The sequence below is a fragment of the Sciurus vulgaris genome, assembly GCF_902686455.1.
Source record: "Sciurus vulgaris genome assembly, chromosome: 3".
NCBI lineage: Eukaryota > Metazoa > Chordata > Mammalia > Rodentia > Sciuridae > Sciurus > Sciurus vulgaris.
This window is the reverse complement of record NC_136463.1, coordinates 116,981,933-117,002,522: the sequence shown is the minus strand read 5'-3', so window position 1 is coordinate 117,002,522 and position 20,590 is coordinate 116,981,933. Positions and strand designations below refer to the sequence as shown.

Genomic DNA, 20,590 nt, shown 5'->3' with positions numbered 1-20,590 from the left:
CTTACTGTAGTAGTATACTGTACATGCATGAGAATCATTTTCTATTTTAATCATTTTAATTGTGTACTATATTAGTCTGAAATCACTAGCATGACCTACAGCCACCATTCAGTAATCTCTAATTGGGCAACACTCTGGATAATTTTGAATTTGGCTAAAAATTTGAAATTCACTTCTGTTTTCTCCTATATGGCAATAGATACAAAGATCAAAAAAAACATGATAATCATAATATTCTCATCAAATTGAAAACTCTTCTGGCTTAGTCTTTTAACCTAGGCCATGCATGCTGCTGTGGGTGTGCAAATGGTGACAGTGACTCATTTTGTGCATGTGTGTTGCATGAACACGTCTCCACCAGTGACCGTCATAACCTGGAATTCCCTGTTTTGGCTTCTTCTGTATGTCACTGATACTCTGACCACTGTGCAGTTGTGCATATTGATTTCTCAATTGTTTTGCTAATAAATTCAGAGTTGGTGATGATTATGACTTAATAGCACTATAGACCAAAGATGTTTTCTAGTCAGTAGATCAGGATGATTTGAAAGTAAGGAAAATTATGGTAAACTTTGTCCCTACCTTCAAATATTATTTTATAAGTACTTCAACAAGCGTCTATGCAGGTGAACTCCAATAGTGGGATGGGATTTTATTTACTTGATTCTTCTGTCCTTGGACTGTCCACTGTGATTTCTTTAAAAGGAAGCCAATTAGTGTCAGCTATAGGTGGTGGTTTTGGTTGACATCATTCAGAATGTAACCTCAAGAAAGAGGATACAGACTGCTCTTGCCAACTTGCTTGTATGAAGTATGACTGGCTTAATATTTAGTGATTAGCAATAAGTTAGTAACAATAATTTTCCATTGATATTTAAAAATACAGTAAGAAATGAACCTACTATAGAATATTAGGCTAGCTTACCTTCCAAACTAATATTTAACCTAATTGTCAAACTAGAGTCATTTTATTATAGTTTCATTTACTAATCCATTTGATCCATACTTTTTATTTTTTCCTTGCAGCATGGGGGATGGAATGTAGGGCCTTGCCATACTGGGTTAGCAGTCTACCTCTGACTACACCCCCTACTCATTTAATCAACCCTTTATCCTCAAACACTCCTCTCTTTTGTAATAACCATAATCTAAATAAAAATGTTCTTTTTTTTAAACATAAATTTCAGGTGGCCACATCAATTACACAATTTAAAATATGTAGTAGAATCCTCAAAGTCAATCTGTGATTAAGAATCTCCAAATCTTTGGAGGAAGTTTTAACAAACTCATATTTATAAATTTAAACCCCATAGTTGAAGAAAGCTTAATAAAGTTTAAATGTAAATATATACTCCAAAGTTTTTATTGTTTTATTCATGCTCTTGTTTAGAAAACTACTAAATAAAGGTTAGGTATGTCTGTCCTTTCAAGATTTTCAAGAACAATTAATATACTAACTAATTAGATATAAGATAATGTACTAAGTACGTTTTAAAAAAAAATTTGGCTTTGCTTCTAAGCCAGATTTAAATAAAAATTAAAAAAGAGGACACACAGATCCATGCTGCTTTGTGTACAAAATGCACAATGATGATTAATGATTTTAATAGCTAATTCAACCAAAGATTATTTCTTTTCAAGATAAAATAAATAATTTAGAAGTGCATTTGGAAGATCTTTAAGTTTGTCTTGTTTATTACCTTTAGATGAATAAATTACTCTGCACAAATGGTATGGGTGTCTTTATCTCCAGAGGAAACCATTCTTTAACTTTCTTGGGATGTCTGCTTTAGCTCCTATTGCACAAAAAGATAGACTAAATTCTTCTTCCTTGAAGTGTACTTTTTTTTCTCTTAATCTATCTCCAGTGAACAGAGATACTCCCCAGCTACTACTAGTCAACACAATACCACGCTATAAAGATTAAAAATTGGTTTTCACTCTTTTTTTCTAAAACTAAATAATTTCCATTTAAACTTCTTCCTTAAGACCTGTTTCCTTTAATAAATTCCCTTAGCACTCTGTCTGACTTCTTAAAAATACACTTCAGAGTTCTTTTTAGATAGTATAGTTCATTATCACAAAGTAGAAAAGCTACTTCAAATAAATTGCATAACCCATATATGTAAATGCATGTATTATATTTTTAACTATTTCTCTAATATATGAGGGGTGCCAAATTTTAACTTAATCACTCATAAACTGATTTCTCCTCAAGCTGAGTGGTTTCTATACCAGTTCTTTTTTTCCTAATCATCAATAAGAAATTTATTCCACCCATACTTAGTCAATGTCATTGATAAAATTTTGTCCCTCCATTTCTTGTACCTCCTTATATCTCAGGTAACCCTGCATTTTTCTAACATTGGTATTTTCAGTTTCCAACTTGTCTATGAATCTGTCAAGACAGAAACAAAACTACTCTCAAGATTTGTTACTGCTTTTACCTCCATTCTAGCCATGAAACCCATCAGACTCATAAAGAAAAGAAATTGATCTAATGCAACTTGTTCCTCAGAAGCTACATTTGCAAATAACCCAGAATCTTGGGAACTTCTAAGAATTTGATAACTGGTGATGACAGTTTTCTTTTGTGAATTATGTCAGGCAGTGGAACAGAAATTTTTAACATCCAATAAATATTTCTTATTCATCTAAGTTTTAAACGTGTTGCCTTATGCCTATCAGCAGTGTTCTTCTATAAAGCTTAATTACTAAATGCTATGTTTGCACTTTCTTTAATGTTGAGGCACTTCAGCCAGTTTGAGTTTTATCAACCTTTAGCCAAATAAACTCAATGTCCTAAGAAATATTGTACAAAGACTTGTTGATTTAAAAACAAGTTTAAACTGGGTATAGTGATGAACACCTGTAGTCCCATCTAGTCAGGAATGTAAGACTAGGCAACATAGCAAGACTGCTTTTAAAAAATAAATTTTAAAAAATTAATCCTTTTGGTTTCCTATTTGGCCCTCAATGACAATGTTTTAAATATATATATATATATATATATATATATATATACATGTATACATAATATTTTAAAATAGCCTTATCTATAGTATGCATTAATATACATAATTTATATCTAAAAATATGTATAGAAACATGTTCTTAGCTATATTTCTAGCATTACCTAAAAAATAATATATTCCCCTTCAGCATTTCATAACTCATGATAAATTTAAACAGCTTCCTCAGGTAAACTTGATATATTTTTAATCTAAAATTCTTCTCAGCTGTTGATTTAACCCCTAGATTGCTCTCAGAGTGTAGGTATTTTGTTGCTGCTGGAAACTGTTCTACTTTATATTTAATCAGACATATTTGTAACTTATTAAAACTTGACCCACTACTTGGTCACCTATTTTCCATCTTATCCTAATATACTGAAAAGGTAACTGTGGCCATCCATCTTGCAGATGCCCCATGAAGAACATGAAGTCCACCTGTGCACTTCTGAATTCATATTTCTTTAGATTAAACCTATGATTCCCCTCTATTTCTGGCCATTTGTTTTCTTTAATTCATTGACTTTGTTTTTCAGGCTATTCTCCTTTCTTTCATTAGCATCCCAAATCCCATCTGTTCACTCAGTGAGGCTGCTTTTCACCTTTAAATCCTCAACCATGGCCTCTCTGAATGTAGACCTAGGAGGTAGGAAACTTTGTATTCTGATTTTTAGTCCTTGATTCTTATGCCCTTTTGGACTATTGTTCTATCAGCTTAGATGTAGGACTGGTGAAATAAAGATATTGTTAATTCCTACCATAAGTGTTGGAAATGTTTTTTCATTGGAATTTAGATGGATTCTACCAGAATCGAAGCCAATACTATTCATCCTGCAGACTCTAAAATAGTTCTACATTTAAGCATCTGATTCAAAAGCAGTAGAATGAAACATAATGATTTTTTGTTATATAGGATGAAATAAATTGTAAATGCCTTATCTAAGAAGCATGCATATGTTATTCTAAGTATATGCTGAATTCCTTACATTTATCAATTTAAAAGAAAATCTACATTAACTCTCTAAGAGCTTAAAGTAAAACAGAATAACCACTTAGAACATTTTGAACCAGTGAATAAGAGAAGCTAAAATAGTGATTGCTATGGAGTTGCAAATTCTGAATACAACCTTATATCAGAGTTTCTCAACTGTATCAGAACTGATGTCTCCTTATTCCACCAAATGTTTTGTTATCCTCATTTTACTGTCTTGAAATGAAATTCAGAGAAGATTTAACCATTTCTGAAAGATCAACATGTTTCCATAACTGTAATAGAAAGGAGAAATAGGAGGAAGGCAGTTTGAAATCAAATTATATTTATTTCAATATGCTAGTGTTCAAATACATATAGTACAATAATCATACACATTAAAATTCCTTTAATAGCATTAAGTATGTAAGAAGATATTCTGCTTAATTACTGGATAAAATGGTAGAGCAGGAATATAGGTGGATAGCAAAATAAAAGCAGTTAATGGAGTCAATGATAATGTTAGACTTACATATAAATTTCATAAGTAGGTAATAGTGAAAATAAAAATATGCCAAGACAAATGGGAGAAATTATGAAGTATGACATTCTCAACAAGAGAGCTGGCCCTTACTTCTAAGCATAATGTCAAAATGATTCTGTATTCAATAAAATGCAATAATGAAAAAATTTTACAAATAAAGAAATACCACTAGATGTTAGGGAATGTATTTATCTTCATATTTTAAAAATCTTGCAAATTATATTCTTTATTAATAATGAGAAACAGAAGATGGACTGCAAAAAGACATGAGCTTTCAGTCATTATAAAGTAGTTGTGTCAGATCTTTAGGGAGTTATTAGAATGAAACTGAAAACCAACAGGTAACTCCAGGACAAGTGAATAAGTGCTTATTTTTTAGCAGAACAAAACCATCACACATTGTTTCACACATATAGAGAGAGGTAATAATGCACAATATTTTTGTAAGAAATTTTGTTCATTGTTTTAGCGTGATTTTCATAATTGTCGGAAAATGTAATATTTGATTCCAACACTGACAAAAGAAGACTCAAATCTCTTAGTTTACATGTTTTTACATATCAGCTAAACACAGACTGTAACCTGAACTAAGAAATTTTGTATTGGTCTCCCAAATGGCACACACAATGTAACACTAGCATAACTTTCCAAAATAACCAACAACTTTTAATAAAGTTAATAGCAGAATGATGTATAATGTTTTCTCTTCTTGTTAGTTGTAGCTCTGGAAATTTTAATATTAAAATTAAAAGTGCATTGTGGTGTTTTGATGAAATGGATTTGAGTGTCAGTTCATTATAAACAGATTTTAATCAACATGAATGTCCCTTGGGACATATGGGGCAATTTTTACAAGGTGAGAAAATTATGATATTCCAATTGTTCCATCATTATGGAATCAAAAATGCCCTCACAGATGCCCCTTTGGGTGAAGGACTGCTACAGTTGAGACCATTTGGTTAGGAGTATAATCAGTTCAGAGAAGTTTATTGGAAGTGGTCACGGGACAATCAAAGTACACTAATGGTGTCTTTCTGCTTATTATCATTGTAGATGGTCTCTGCTTTACCCAAAAAAGCTCTGAAGACAATTTGGTACAAATATTCAACATAATAAAGACTGGGTAGAAAGAAAATTGAAAGATGAATTTAAGGATTTTAATAAAATTCAGCTGTATCCCTGAGCACCACCATCTCTAGTCCCTTGTCTGTATCCCTGCGCACAATGAAGTTACTTAAAAAGGGAAAACATGGCATTAGAATTGGAAAAAAGACAGTGTTTAAGAAGTGTGAAGTTCTGGTTTATTTTTCAAATTTTAAAGTTAAGATGTATCTAGAATGTAGCCATAAAATTCTCCCAATAGGAAAGCACTATCTGGAATATATTACAATAAAATATGAGTGTGTGGGGTGGAGGCTTCTACAAGACCCTGGAGAGACCTATCTAAAGTTGAACCAATCTGGTGCTAGTTTGTGATACATTGCTATCCTTCTGTGATAAATAGGAGTGAGAGTATCTGTGTACAAATCAGCACAATTGAGGCAATAAATGCCCAGAGAGCTCAATGACATTTTTTACCTAAATGGACTTGAATTTTTTCATGGGAGACACAGAAAGTGAACAGAGATGCAGCTCAAGAAATACAATATTTGTCAAATACAGGAAACTTTAAAAATTTTACCTCAAACTTTTATAACAATAAATAAGTATAAACTTTTATAAACAAAGGTAGTTTATTTTGTTTTTGTTTTTGTTTTTTTTTCCCCATAGTAACATGAATGTACTGATGGGTATTCTTTCCTTAACCTTATATTTGACATGAGTTGATTGATTATTGGAATCAAAAATATAAAATCTATTTGTCTAATTTTAAAGTGTTTCTTTATTGGTGCTTAAAATATGTCTTAATTCTCAAAATGTGTATATTAATTCTGAACAGGAGAAATGAAAACATAAAGCCAAATACATCCACTAGGGAATTCATCCTTGACATTTTTATGTTTTAACCACTCTCTGAGGCAATAAGATACTGTAAAGCACTAGCGGGCTAAGGATTTTATAAAATTCTTCCTGATAAAAATTTTAAGAGATAATTAATGGTATTAGTAATACCCATTGCCCAGGAAACTCTTTGGAGCATTTCCTGATTCTCCAGAAGCAACAGACAATAGATTCGTCTCAAAAGATGTGGGTGGTCAATCTAGTCACCTTCAACAAGGGAACCAAGAATCTTGGCACATTGTCAAGAACATGAGAAGCGACCAGGAACTAACATCCCACATATATTCTATTACCTAGCTATTGTCACTTTTATTGTAAATTATGGTTGCCAGAGCACTCTTCCTGTTTGGTTTTTATTGTTACTTTACTTTTTGTCTTAGAAAGCACTTAGTCTTAAGTCTGAATGAAAGAAAAAAAGGAAAGAAAAGAAAGGAAAAGATATAATAGTCCCACACAGAAACCTGGGGTTTTTCAATAGAGTACACATTAGAGTACACATGCTCACATACACATATTCTCATTCTCTCTCTCTCTCTCTCTTTCTCTCTCTCTCTCTCTCACACACACACACACACACACACACACCTTCTCAGCTTCATCTGGGTTTAACTCTTCTACAGAGTCTGTGAATCATTTCAAAAAGGTAGCAGATGCATGTACAAAATCCAACTGGCTTGTCGCTTCTCAGTGACAGAGAGAATGTAGTAACCCAAATTTGTGCGGGATAAACAACTCATTAATAAATTTCAAGGCCAACATGATTTTAACCATAGACAAGTTCATCCTTGAACAATCTTCAGACTATAAAACAAAATTCATTAGAAACTTTGAAGATAAAATTTGGCTAGTAACAGGGAATAGAGTTTTTTCTTTTATTTCAGCCTTAATGAAAGAATCAGTTAACAGCTTGAGCTGTTATTTGCTGTCTGGGTACACACCCAGGACCCCGTCTTTGCCTCCCATACTCACATGTTGCCACATGCACAGAAGGTTACCCTAAGGTCTATTCTCAGGTATCAACTGACTGTCCTTAGTCACAATTGAATCAGGGTCACACTGGTCATGGATCATTATCAGGGCATTTAGGACCATCTCTTTTTTTTTTCTCTACCTTCTGATATTATTTTTTTAAAAATGCTTTCCAATTTTTTAGGGCCTTTTAATCATATCAAGTCAAGCCTCCTGGGATCCACGTCGGATTCAAACCTCAACAAATACAGCACCATTAACAAGATTCCACAGCTCACTCTGAATTTTTCAGATGTCAAAACTGAAAAAAAGAATACATCCCCTCCTTCTTCAGATAAAACTATTATTGCACCCAAGGTTAAAGATCGAACACACAATGTGACAGAGAAAGTTACGCAGGTAGGATGCAATTTTACTATCAATTTCAGCTATTTTTGAGGTTATTTTCTGCACCATAAAGCATATTCTTTTCCTTTTGAGTGATTATCAACAGAGGTAAGACATTTATTTATACCTATTTGTATTGAGATGTCGGTGACCCTCTAATGTAACAGATAAATGAAGCTCTACACAGTGATTTTTATCTATTACTAGACCAAGCAGAACTGAGTAACTGGTATTGTTTCTGTGCTGTAGAGGTGGTTAGTCTGCTATTCATCATGTTTGGACATTTATTGTCTTGCTGCCAAGTCTCATGTTATTAAAGCATTTTTAAAAATATAATGGATGTGTCTCTTGAAGCTTTGGAGGACTAATTGGGATTCGCTCTTAACTGTGGCCTCCTTTTTTAGATCTACTCTACCAGATACAGTCAGATCTAAGTCATTTGACTTGGGGGAATAGCTGTCTGAAATGATGAAAAGTCGGAGTAAAACAATACTTTTATACAGGAACAATGTTTTACTGTTTGCTAATAAATATTGCAACTTGAACTAGGGTAAAAGGCACTATCTAGAAGAGGTCCTGCTTCAAAGAACAGAAGCAAATGATTTGTACTTATTATATCAAAACACCGACCTAAGTAGTACCAAGCTTTTGCTTACAATGCACTTACATTGTTAGGAATTCACAATTCTAAAATTCGTCAAGTAAACAATTTTTATACAAACAAGTTACCTATTGTATTTGTTTAGTAAGTCCTCGTATAGGCTTCCACAATGCATACATAAACTTGACCCCAATCTACATCACAAGCATTGAGGAGTTTGAATTAATAAATTGTTTCTGTTATTGTGATCACAACAAATGTTATAGTGCTGTTTGTACCTAACCTTATGTGTAAGCTGAAACACCTATGAAAAGGCTATGAAGCAGTTATAAACAGATGTGAGCAATCTATATTTATTCGAGATGAGAACATGTGCCATTGAGAACATCCCTAGTATATATCCGCATGTTTAACTTATAGGTAAAATAGTTTAAATAAATAGACTACTGTTGAGCACATTGTATTGATACCATTTCTATAGCTTTGAATTTTACTCATGATTGTTTTTCTCTTAAAAATTATTTTGTAGACTTCAGAACAGACAGAGAAAAGATTGGAAATATTGGGGTCAGGACTCTGCAAGTGGCCTGAGTAAAGTTGGCACAGTAGCATACGTAGTAGCAGGTAGACTGAGGACTCTAGAGTGCAGGGCTCTCTGAAGCAGAAGAGCTGCCTCTCAGCTCCACCCACTGTGGCCAGCCAGCAATATTTGGCCAATGAATATTTCCAAATCTTCCCTTTTAAAGAAGATGTGAAATCTAGGAAGATAAACTTTTCATTTCAAAAGTTGGCAAATTAATTTTAAAAATGCATTTGAATTCTTGGTATGACAAACAAAGCACCAGCCAACTGTGATCTCAGCAATACTCTCATGAGTTGGTCCACCACAGGCCCATCTTACCACACCCAGCAGATCCACTTTGCCAGGAGAGCAATGCTCATTTGGATCAGAGAAGCACCTGTTTATGAATTTTCTCATCCTGGTATAACAGGAAACAGATATAGAAACAGTCACAGTGAAATGCATGGTAATAAAGAATATAGGACCACAGGCTCCGGAGGAAGTAACTGTGTCTTAATTAAGAGAGAATTTTCAGAGAAGAAAACAAGGTAGGCTTAGATAATTATGCTGGATCTAGAGAGTTATTTATCAAACTGGCTAGTATGTGATGTTTAAGAGCATAAATCGGCATCAAACAGGCATGTGTTCTAATTCTGGCTCAGTCACTTATGGTGTACCATGGGGACAAGTGTGACACTGAGGCAATTTGGAGGACTGACAAAGCTTATTTCTCAGTGTTGATATGAGACTTAAGTAGAATAATATGTGGAACATTTCATCATGGTGCTAAGTACATAACAAGCAATGTCTGCCACTATTTTATTTATTATTGTGTGAATCTCCTTATTCCCATCAGCATCTCTGAAGAGTTGCCTTATTCCATGTATCCTTAGGGCCCCATAGAATACTTGGCAAGTGGAGTTCATCAAATATTTGCTGAAGAAAGGAGGAAGGAAGGAAGGAAGGAAGGAAGGAAGGAAGGAAGGAAGGAAGGAAGGAAGGAAGGAAGGAAGGGAGGGAGGGAGGGAGGGAGGGAGGGAGGGAGGGAGGGAGGGAGGGAGGGAGGGAGGGAGGGAATTGACCAAAGGAAGGGATTCCATGGAGAAAAAATAATAAGAACAAAGTAATATAAACACAAAAATCTACATGTCTTCATAGAACAAGTAGCTTCCTGGGCCAGTGAGAGAAGAGAATGGGAACTTTGACTTCTACATGATTCTTTACTGCCTTTTCACATAAGTACCTTGGTAAAAATGCAACATCCTCCATCAAAAACTTGATGTTCTCTTAGGGTATCATGCTTCATCTTTAAAATCCCTGTGGCTTTTATATTTAGCTCCATAATATTACAATATTTGTTTAAATATTTTTAAAATGTTTAAACTTTTGCTGTAGACTAAATGATTGTGTCCCACTCCCCCAAATTCTTATGATGAAACCTAATCCCAGGTGTGATGGTGTTCTAAGATGGCATCATTGGGAGGCTTTAGGTCATGAGGGCGGAGCCTCATGAATAGGATTAGTACCTTTGCAAAAGAACTGCCGGGGTTCTTCTGCCATGTAAGGCACAATCAAAACAGGGTCATCTATGAACGACGTAGCAAGTCTTCACCAGATGCCAAATCTACCAGTGATTTGATCTTGGACCCCACAGCCTCAGAACTGGGAACAATAAATTTGTGTTGTTCGTTAGCTACTCTGTTGATGGATTTTATTACAGGAGCCCAAACAGACTAAGACGACTACTCACCACTGAGTGGATCTGAGGCCCACTGATAAGCTCCATAGTCATCCTGTAATTGCTCATAATTCCCCCAAGTTTTGGAATACACCCCTCCTCATCTCCCAGTACCTCAAATTAGAGATGGACAATGCAGGCAAAGGCTTTTTAAGGGTGTTGGAAGTTTAGAATTGGATTGTGTTTTATAAAGGATCATTTTTTGTTACAATATGAAAATTCAGTTAATGAAAGGAAATTCTGGAGGCAAGTTGAATAATTATATGGTTCTGGTCTTGGTCAAAAATGATGAGGGACAAGATAAAGATGAAATCAGAAACTGAAAAAAAAAAAGTTAGAACATTCTATATCATTTTTAGTGCCCCCTTAGCTCTTAATAACAAGCCTTTCAATTTTCCACATGCCAGAGTAAATGAGGTAAAGATCAAGAATTGAGAAAGTCCTCCTGCAAGCATAACTTCTAGAAATTTCATTTAACTATGAAAATAAGACTACCCTATGGTTAGTGTTTGTGGAATTTTGGTGTTTGTGGAATTTCCTAATTGTAACTCTCTTTGAAATTTCCATATTCACTTCATATAACATCACTTAACCACTATCACTAAAAATAAAGTTTTGTTAATACACAAAACTTAGGGAGATTCTCTGCCAGGATTTCTCAACGTATTTGCTGTGGTCAATGAAGAATATTATTTATTTTTTTCATTTGATAGATTCGTATGGTGATACTTTCTACAAAAGTTATCAAACTTCTGTTCCTGATCATTCAATGTGAAGTTCAAACACTCCTCAGTGCACAAACAGTAGATCAGACATCAAAAGAAAAAAGCATAAGTGAAAAGAATAATTAACCTCTGCTCATGTTGTTCTGTCTCACTGTTTGGATCTTATCTTTATTACACATTGAATCTGAATTACACAATTAGTTGCCTCGTGGGTTATAGTGAGCTCCTTCATAGCAGGGAACACATTGTTATTCATTCATTCAGCCATTCATTCAGGCATTAATTTATTCACTCAATAAGCCCGTAAGAAATAATATGTACAATACTAGGTGTTGAAAATTCAGAGTGAGAAAACAATTCTGTTCCTCAAAGAAGAGAGGGAAGGAGACAAGTAGATTACATAGCTATTATGATGTAGTGTGAAGTATTACGCTACAGGTAAATGCAGAGGGGAGAGGGTGCTAGGAAAGGAAATTTTCCCCACTTTGTAAACTTGGCAGTAATGGAGAAATATTAACATGTGGATGAATTTTAAAACTTGAGGTTTCCAAGGTTGGAATAACAATCTGGAGTGGGGCACACATAGGCAGGGGTTTGTAGGATGAGGCATGAGATGTTTGTATTACTAGTATCTAGCGAAATACATGACACACAATAGAATTTAAAAAAAAAATTCAAACATGAACCATTGAGGGTATTGGATAGAGTTAACAAAAAATAAATTTGCAGTCAGAAATCTCCAAAGCAAATTTGCCTTCTAAATTATTCCCCTTGGTATAGTTCCAGTTCTTGCTGCTATTTTATGTCCACAGACCTCTTTCATTGGCTGGTCTTACAGGCTGAACTTCTGGGATACACCATCCTTTTATGTTGTACTTCATCTGACCTTCTCTACCCATTTGGAGGAAATATAAAATATTCTTAGGTGAGGGTGTGTGTATATAGGTTGATTTGCAGATGTCTACATTTTAAGGAGACAAGGAATTGGCTGGCTTTTTTGGGTGGGTGTTACTGGGGATTGAATCCAGGGACACTTAACCAATGAGCCACATCTCCAGTCCTTTTATTTTATTTTATTTTTTATTTTGAGATGGGGGTCTCACCAAGTTGCTGAGTGTATCATTAAGGGCCTTACTAAGTTGCTGAGGCTGGCCTTATACTTAGGATTCTCCTGCTTCAGCCTCCTGAGTCATTGGGATTACAGGTGTGTGCTACCACACCCCACTTGGCTGGTCATTTCTACCATTGTCCAGTGAGCAATGGAGACAAAACTATGAATGGGAAGAAAGTGGCAGAGAACAAAGGAAAAGTGTTTTACCAGGCAATTGTAGTTGTCAGTTGACATCAAATTCTAGGCTGTATTCCCCCATTCTAAATAAAATAAAACCAAACTTTGACACTTTTCTAAGATTTAATTATTCCTAAGGCTATTTCCAGGCCAAATGTTATGCTAAATTTTAGGATGAAATGTACCATTTTGTTTTCATGCTGATCTTTGACAAGTTTTGTGTCAGATCAGTCTCCCTGGATATGCATGCATATGGGAAGCATTTAACATGATTCTCTGGATTCTAAAACTTTATTTTTCAGTGACTGTGAGACTCTATTATTTAGTACTTTAAAAGAATGAAGTAACAGAAACCCAACTTGAATCTCCTCAGGTAGAAATGAGAGGAGGAGGGGCAGTGTATTCACATAACTGAGAAGTGGAGAGGTAAATCTGGGGGCAGGCTGCATTCATTGTCTACAACTGGGCACATTTCCTTCCTCTCTTGGCCATGCTTTCTTTTGTACTGATGTCACTCCCCACCTAAGGGGAGCAAGTTTCTCAGACTCACCTTGATCTGGTGAGAAAGGCCTCTCTCTTCCAGTGTCCTTTTCATTCCCAGAGAATGAGGACTCTGACCAATTTGGGCCTTGTGATAGTGGAAGAAGTATGTAGCACTTTGACTGACAACCAACCCAGAAAAATGGAGTGGGGGAAGGGAAACTCTACGGAATGAAAAAAAAAAAAAAAAGAACACTGGCTCATTGCAAAGAAGAAGATAAAAATTTGGACTAACAGCATCAATCACACACACACACATACACACACACATTCACACAAACACACACTGAATGCACATTATGTACTGGGTAGGTGCTAGAGACACAGAAGTATAAAATGTAGTGTTAATACACAAGGCATTTTAAATTACTTGGATAACCAGTATAACAGTATATAATAACATTTACAAGTGCTAATGTAATAAATGCTATAGCTTTATATTATGAAAGTAAAGGTAGCTCAGATTCCCCTGCAACGATCAAGTTATGATCAAAGAGTTCTACAAGTTGGTCTGTATTACTTATGAATAATATCTGGTGAATTTAATGAAAAGTCACATAGATACCATCAGAAAATAAAATGCATGAGAAAGTCTAGTTGAATCAAGAAATTTTAAACTAGGGAACAGAAGATGGGAAAAAAAAAAGAGAGATTTACTATTGGTCCATAAGTATAAATTTCCTATGACTCTCTTGAGGAGAGTACTCAAGAAAATTCATTTGAAATATAATCACAAAAAGACTTAGGTCACAAGGAAGAAATGTCCAAACGTATGAAAGACCATATGATTATTAAATCTATGTAGAACTTTAAAATAAAATAGATCCCCAATATTTAGAATTCACATAAGTATATACATATGAAAATAGAATTACGGCAAATTTAATAGTAACTGACATTAATCAAGAATTTACTGTGTGCTAGGATCTGTGCTAAATGGCTTAGTGAATTACCAGCTTTAATCTGCTTGACACTCAGTACTATTATTATTCCCATTTCACAGAATTGAGATCAGAGAGAGGAAGCAACTTGGGTCCCACATAGTAAATTGTGGAAGTAGCATTCAAACCAAGGTCACCTGACTAGGGAAGTAAGTTTCTTAGACTCTAAAGCAAAATTTCTTTATGATTCTGTTCTGCTTCTCTGTCCTAAATCTACTCAGAAGTTAACATGGCAATTGCATGTACTTGTGACATTGTTACAAGTACATGCAATATGAAAGGACAGGGGAAGTTGGGGGTTTGTTGGCACTTACTTACCAGAAAAGCAAAATCACACTGATGTTATTGACATTAAGAAGAGCTCAAAGATTATGGCTCTTTATTTTCTTTTGAAATTTTCCCATAACGAATATATTTATAATTTCTTCAATGTAATTCAATATATCCAAAACAAATATTGATTATTTTGTACTTCTCTAGGAATTAAGATTGTTTTATAATACAGAAAGTTTAATGGAGAAATAACAGTGATTTCATCTGATTAGCTAATGTTTAAAATTATTTATTCTTTTAGTCTTAATAATACAAAATTTCTTAATACATTCTGTAGTTGCACTTAACTCAGATAAATTTAATCCTGAACTTTCTTAATGATAAGATTATAAAAGCCTTCCAAACACAACTACATATTAAAAGTGATTATATGTAGTAATACTTTTCAATAATAATGCCATGAGTTAAAAATCACGTTAATTCAGATGTCTAATTTGCAACACTTGTATAGAAATTCAATTCTTCACTCTTGAAGTTACAGAAAACAACATTTATAATCCTTCTACAATATAATTACTATGTTTTCCTAAACTTCAGTTCACATCTGAATTGATTTAAATTTTATACAAACCTCAATAGAACTGTACAGATCATTCTGAACTGCCAGAAACACAAAATTTTGATCACAAAATTCAAAATTAAATCTGAAATGCACTGAGGAATACAAAAGTACTTCTTAACAGTATCAATTTACATGGCGTTTGTTTTGCATCCATCCTCTTGCTTCTATCTATAGAATACCATCAAATTTGGCTCAGAAAAACAGAAATCCCCATGCAATGTTTTTCCCACAGTCTGGACTTGATCTGTAAACTCTGTCTATACATGCAAATTGAAGTGAAAAGCAATATATCTGGATGCTGCAAGTAGGTATAAAGCATATTCATCTGGAAAATTAGGGATCCAATATGTGTGAGTGATTACTAAATGTGAATTTGCTTTAGGTGCTATGGTTGATACAAAAATATATGAATCAAGGTCTTTACCTCCAAGAGTCTTTGATTAAATGCAAAGCTTTGAGATTTGAGAACCTAGATTATGTTTTCTGGGGAGTTTTTGTTCAAATACATACATTCTATAATCTAAACAATAATTGGCAAAAGGTAACTACGGACATTTTAGTAACAATTGACGATTGCAAGTGTATCATATGCTATAAATATATTGAAAATGAAATAAGGGTGTTTGTTATTTAGAAAAGGGAAGTGTGGGATTTTTTACAAAGCAAAAAGTATTCTGTTTCACTAAATGTTATATGCATATTGATAATTACATGCATGTACTGATACATATTGCAAATGAAAATAAATTTGCACTTCAGCTTAAATATACTTAATTAGCTCAAAATCATGTATTTCCAAATTCTATATGATGCAGTAATAATATATTCATATGAAATTCTGGGGACCACTGAGTAAAAAACCATAGCTTTGAGAAAACATTTATGTTTAATTGCTTTTAAAAAACACCTGTTTGGTTTTGTATGCTCTATATATATTTTTAAATGAAGTGAAGAAAAAAGTAAATTCTCCTTTAAACAGATGTGTCAGCCAAAGAAATTGGGTTGAAAATAGATGCTTGAAGTAAAAGTACGAGTGGTCAGAAGAGACAGGTAAAAATAATTTAGCTTGGAGTACATAGCAATAGCCTGGTTGCTATGGTGACCAAGGCACAGAAGTATGTGGATATCTGTTGCCAAGATGGCTCAGTTCTTCTCCCAGCACCACCACCCCAGGTAGCATGAGTCCTGAGATAAAAGTCAGACCCAAGGACAAAGAAAGGCAACACAGAGATATAGGGTCCCTTTGCTCCTTTTCCCTCCAGGGCTGGGGGTGTGATAAACATTGGTTACAGGTGGGTTGCCTAATGTCATGGCAGCCAGCAGAAGCAGAGAGCTTGTCATGTTTCACTGGATAAGAACCAAGCCAAGGATTTGTGTCACATATGAGAAATACCAGAGCTCACTTGGTATTTTCACATAGCCCCAGCAACCCAAGGTCTGCTAATGTTAAGCAACTATGGACTGTTCCTTGAGTTGGTCAGCAAATTCAATCATGGACCTATATTATGAAAACACTCCAAAATGAAAAAGTAAAATAAGACAAAGTAATAAAATAAAATAATAAGCTCTCATTGGTTATCTTGGTGGCAAATTTGTGGGTCACGTATTTTCCCCCTCTAGCTCTTCTTCTCTATATTTTGATGGTCTCATTTATACTGGAAATTATTAAATTAGATAATAAATCATTTAAAATTCAGTTGTTTCTTAAAAGTTCACCAAAAAGCAGTTAGACCTCACATACTTGAGAACTCAAAGGAGTCTTTTAAATATCATATTCCCCAAGGTTTTTGCCAAATTTCCTGAAAAGTGGAATCATCCAGAACATCTATCTCCATCTCTATTGTTACTGTCCCTGTCTGTCTATCTATCTATTTTTCCCTCAACCCTCAGAAATTCTGTAAGTTTAAGTGAAGCCTGAGGATTCTGAGGTTTTGTAGGGAGGGTACCAAGGATTGAAGTTGGGGGCACTCAACCACTGAGCCACATACCCAGCCCTTTTTGTATTTTACTTAGAGACAGGGTCTCCCTCAGTTGCTTAGTGCCTCACTTTCTGCTAAGACTAGGTTTGAACTCTGGATCCTCCTGCTCAGTCTCCTAAGCCACTGGGATTAAAGGCATGCACCACCGTGCCAGGAAAGATTCTGAATTTATAACAATTTCTGTTCCATTTACAACTTCTACTCACACATTATCAAAATCAGACAAACTTGGGAAATCTGGACAAACCCAATCCTTCCTTTCATTCTACAGCTGAAAACACTGAGAAGAGAATTCAGTGTAGAGCTGATTTTATGTGTTTTCAATCATTATTTAAGTTGCATCTCTTTCTGAAATTCTTAATGAATTATCTGGGTTGGTTACATGTACTTGTAGTATTTTTCTTACATTTTTATCAAAAGTGAAAAGACATGTTCATGCTTATTTCAGTAATCACACTGGAGAAACTTTTACTTTCAGGGCTCAGCTACTGAAGCCAGAATTCAGTTGCTGTCATGCTGAATTACTCTAAAACCCTTTAAGAAACAGCATCCACTTCAGAAAGTTTACCTACATTACAGTGAGCTGAAGTGTCTTCCTCATTACAATGGTCTCGCAATTTTTTCCTAGAAAAGTTTTCTTAGGCAAATTGTGTGAAATTAACATGGAAGGGTAGTACCTGAAATGTTCTGAGAAGTCCTAACTTAAGGAAATTTAGAAAAAAAAATTGCTTGATCCAGTATTTCTTTAAAATTTTTGATAACGATATCCATTTTAATTGTTATTTATTTGCTTACGCATAACATTTATTGATATCCTGAAGAATTTGATGATGAGAATGGGAAATGATTTAAGAAAAATGACCTAGACAAAATGTTTCTTCAGAGATAATTGTGGGAACTGTGTGTCTAACTCACACATGACCATATTAGAAATTTTAATTCTTTTTTAAAGGAAGAAGATTGATACAAGCATGGGGTACTAGTATCTGAATGGGGGGCAGTGCATAATAGAAGTACATTTTTCCTCCTTGTTTTAATGAAACCTGCTTAGGTTTCTTTTCCAACCATGTGCTAAATAGAGAACTCAGAGTAGTTGAAGAAAATGCCATCTATGTTTTCTCTTCTGTCTTAAATATTCCTTTCACAAGTACACCTGTGTTTCAAAGCCTACTCCTTTAGAATCACTTAGAGAAAAATGTCTGCTGCATGGTCATGGTGAAAAGAGTGGAAAGTGTCTAAATGTCATTTCTGATAGGACCGTAGTTAAAGTTGACCTTCTGCTGCATGTTAGGCACAAGAGAGTTGAAACTGGAGACATTTTCTGCCCACACATCCCAATGATGAAAAGTTCTTGGTACTACGGATGTCACTTTAATGGCAAGGGCAGAGGTGAAGGGGCGTGTGGTGTGACCCTGGTCACATGATCATGCTATTTTCCGCACTTTGTTGGTTCTTTTCAACCCTACTTCTTGTTCTCCCAGTCCTTTTCTCACATGGAAATATATACTATCTGTCACTAGGCCTCTTCCTGGTGCCTGCTCCCTTTGTTACATTTGAAGGTCAGTCAAGCTGGCAGATCACCACAGCACTATCAGGAACACAGTCTTAAATTTTCAGCTCATGGAATTAAAGCCCAGTGACACTGGATGAACAGAGTCAAAAGAAAAAAAAAAAAAAATGAAAGAATGCAATAGAAATGCTGTACACTCTTTCATGCTTGACTGGCCACCATTATTTCAACTGTACCACCAGGTTTCTGGGTGATCAGCTGCCATTTGCAAAATTATGCCCTGAGCTATATCCATTATTTGTAGGCTTGTTTTGGAAAACAGTAATTTCAGACCCTTAAGGTTCTCCTACCTCAGGCATCTGAATTACTTCCAAAATTTATTACTGTGTTACCCTCTTATGCCCACTTTATCCCACTCTCTATCCCCACCCCTGCCTTTCTCTCTCTCTCTCTCTCTCTCTCTCTCTCTCTCTCTCTCTCTCTCTCTCTCTCTCTCTCTCTCTCTCTCTTTTTTTCATCAGACCCTTCAAATTCCCTTTATTTCCAATAAAGAAAGACTTATCTCCCCTCCTGTTTTCTTTAATAGGTATGCATGAAAACCTCCTGACGAACATTGTGCTTTCTTTAATTTTAGAAAAGGACAACACAGGTAGGAGAGTTCAGGAGAAAACTCAACAAAAAAGTAGAAAAAAAAAAGTATTTTCCAAAAAGCAAGTACTACTTTTTTTTCCACTCTACACAATGTATTACTTGGAAGTGATTAAAAACTAAAGCCTAAAACTACTGAATATTAAGGAGAGAAAAGTAACTTTTTACCATTATTTCATATTTAGTTATAGAGCATGAATATAAATAGACTTTTGAAGAGCCATTTAAATATTCTGAATATTTTTCTAACAGATTCTCCCAAATTTATATGCATTTTGATACCAAACTTCTGTTTTAGAATCAGTAAGGCAGAGGGGGAAATCTTGTATGAAGGGAAGTCGATGAAATTTCCACGTGATGTGCCTTTGTTCTATTCTGAATCTTCACAGCTTTTTTTGTTTAAGTTCAAGAAAAACAAGAGATACAGATTCCTTAGTCCCTCTTTCCTTTCTATGAAATGATCTTCTCTGGTATGTCTAACTGCCAAGAAAAGAATTACTGCACATTGTATGGATAAATTAGGGTTCATCCTGACAGTTAAAGTTTCTCTGGTTTCTTTACATGTTATTCCTGTAGTAACAGTGGAGAAAACTGCTTTAACAAATATCAAACAAAATTTAATGCAATAATTCAAACAGGTTTGATTTGTTTGTTTTGACAATACTAGGAAATGAACCCAGAGCCTCACACATGCCAAGAAAGTACCCTACCCCTGGGCTACAACCCAGTCCTTTCTATTATTTTATTTTGATAAAGGGTCTTGCTGAATTGCACAGACTGGCCTCGAACTTGCAATCCTCCTGCCTCAGCCTCCTGACTCACTGGACTTACAAGCATATGCCATTGCACTTGGTTTTCAAAGAGTATTGAAAACCTGTGTTCCTTTTAGTACCAAGTGCCAACAAGGAAGATGAAACCTAAGACAACAGACAATTGGGACCTTCATATGCAGATGCAGCAGACCTAGAGACATTCCGACTTTATGTATTGGCTTTCTCTTAGAGAGAAAAAGAGAGAGAGAGAGAATGGAGGACTTGATTTATGTAAATTCAGCACCCTAAGTAAATTTGTTTTCATTGGGGTATTTGTTTTGTGTTTTCCTTTATCAAAACTGTTTAGATATTTTGATATTTTTACTGTTCTGGTCATCAAGTGCTTATTTTTATAAAGACTTGTGAGTTAAATGAATATCCGAAATCACACATACTGTTAACTGTATGCCCAAGACTGAAATCCTAATTTCTGGACTTTGAGTCCAGTGCTCATTCCAGTTGGTACTCC

General features: G+C 34.8%; 1 protein-coding gene across 2 annotated transcripts in view; it reads left to right on the top strand.

The window, feature by feature from the left end:
• The window catches only part of KCNH7 (potassium voltage-gated channel subfamily H member 7), a 477,670-nt gene that overhangs the window by 357,169 nt on the left and 99,911 nt on the right, over nucleotides 1–20,590 (top strand). For both annotated transcript variants that reach the window (XM_079131238.1, XM_079131237.1), the window contains one exon: nucleotides 7,680–7,894. In XM_079131238.1, coding sequence (XP_078987364.1) covers nucleotides 7,680–7,894 — 215 coding nt within the window. The remainder of the gene's footprint in view (nucleotides 1–7,679; nucleotides 7,895–20,590) is intronic.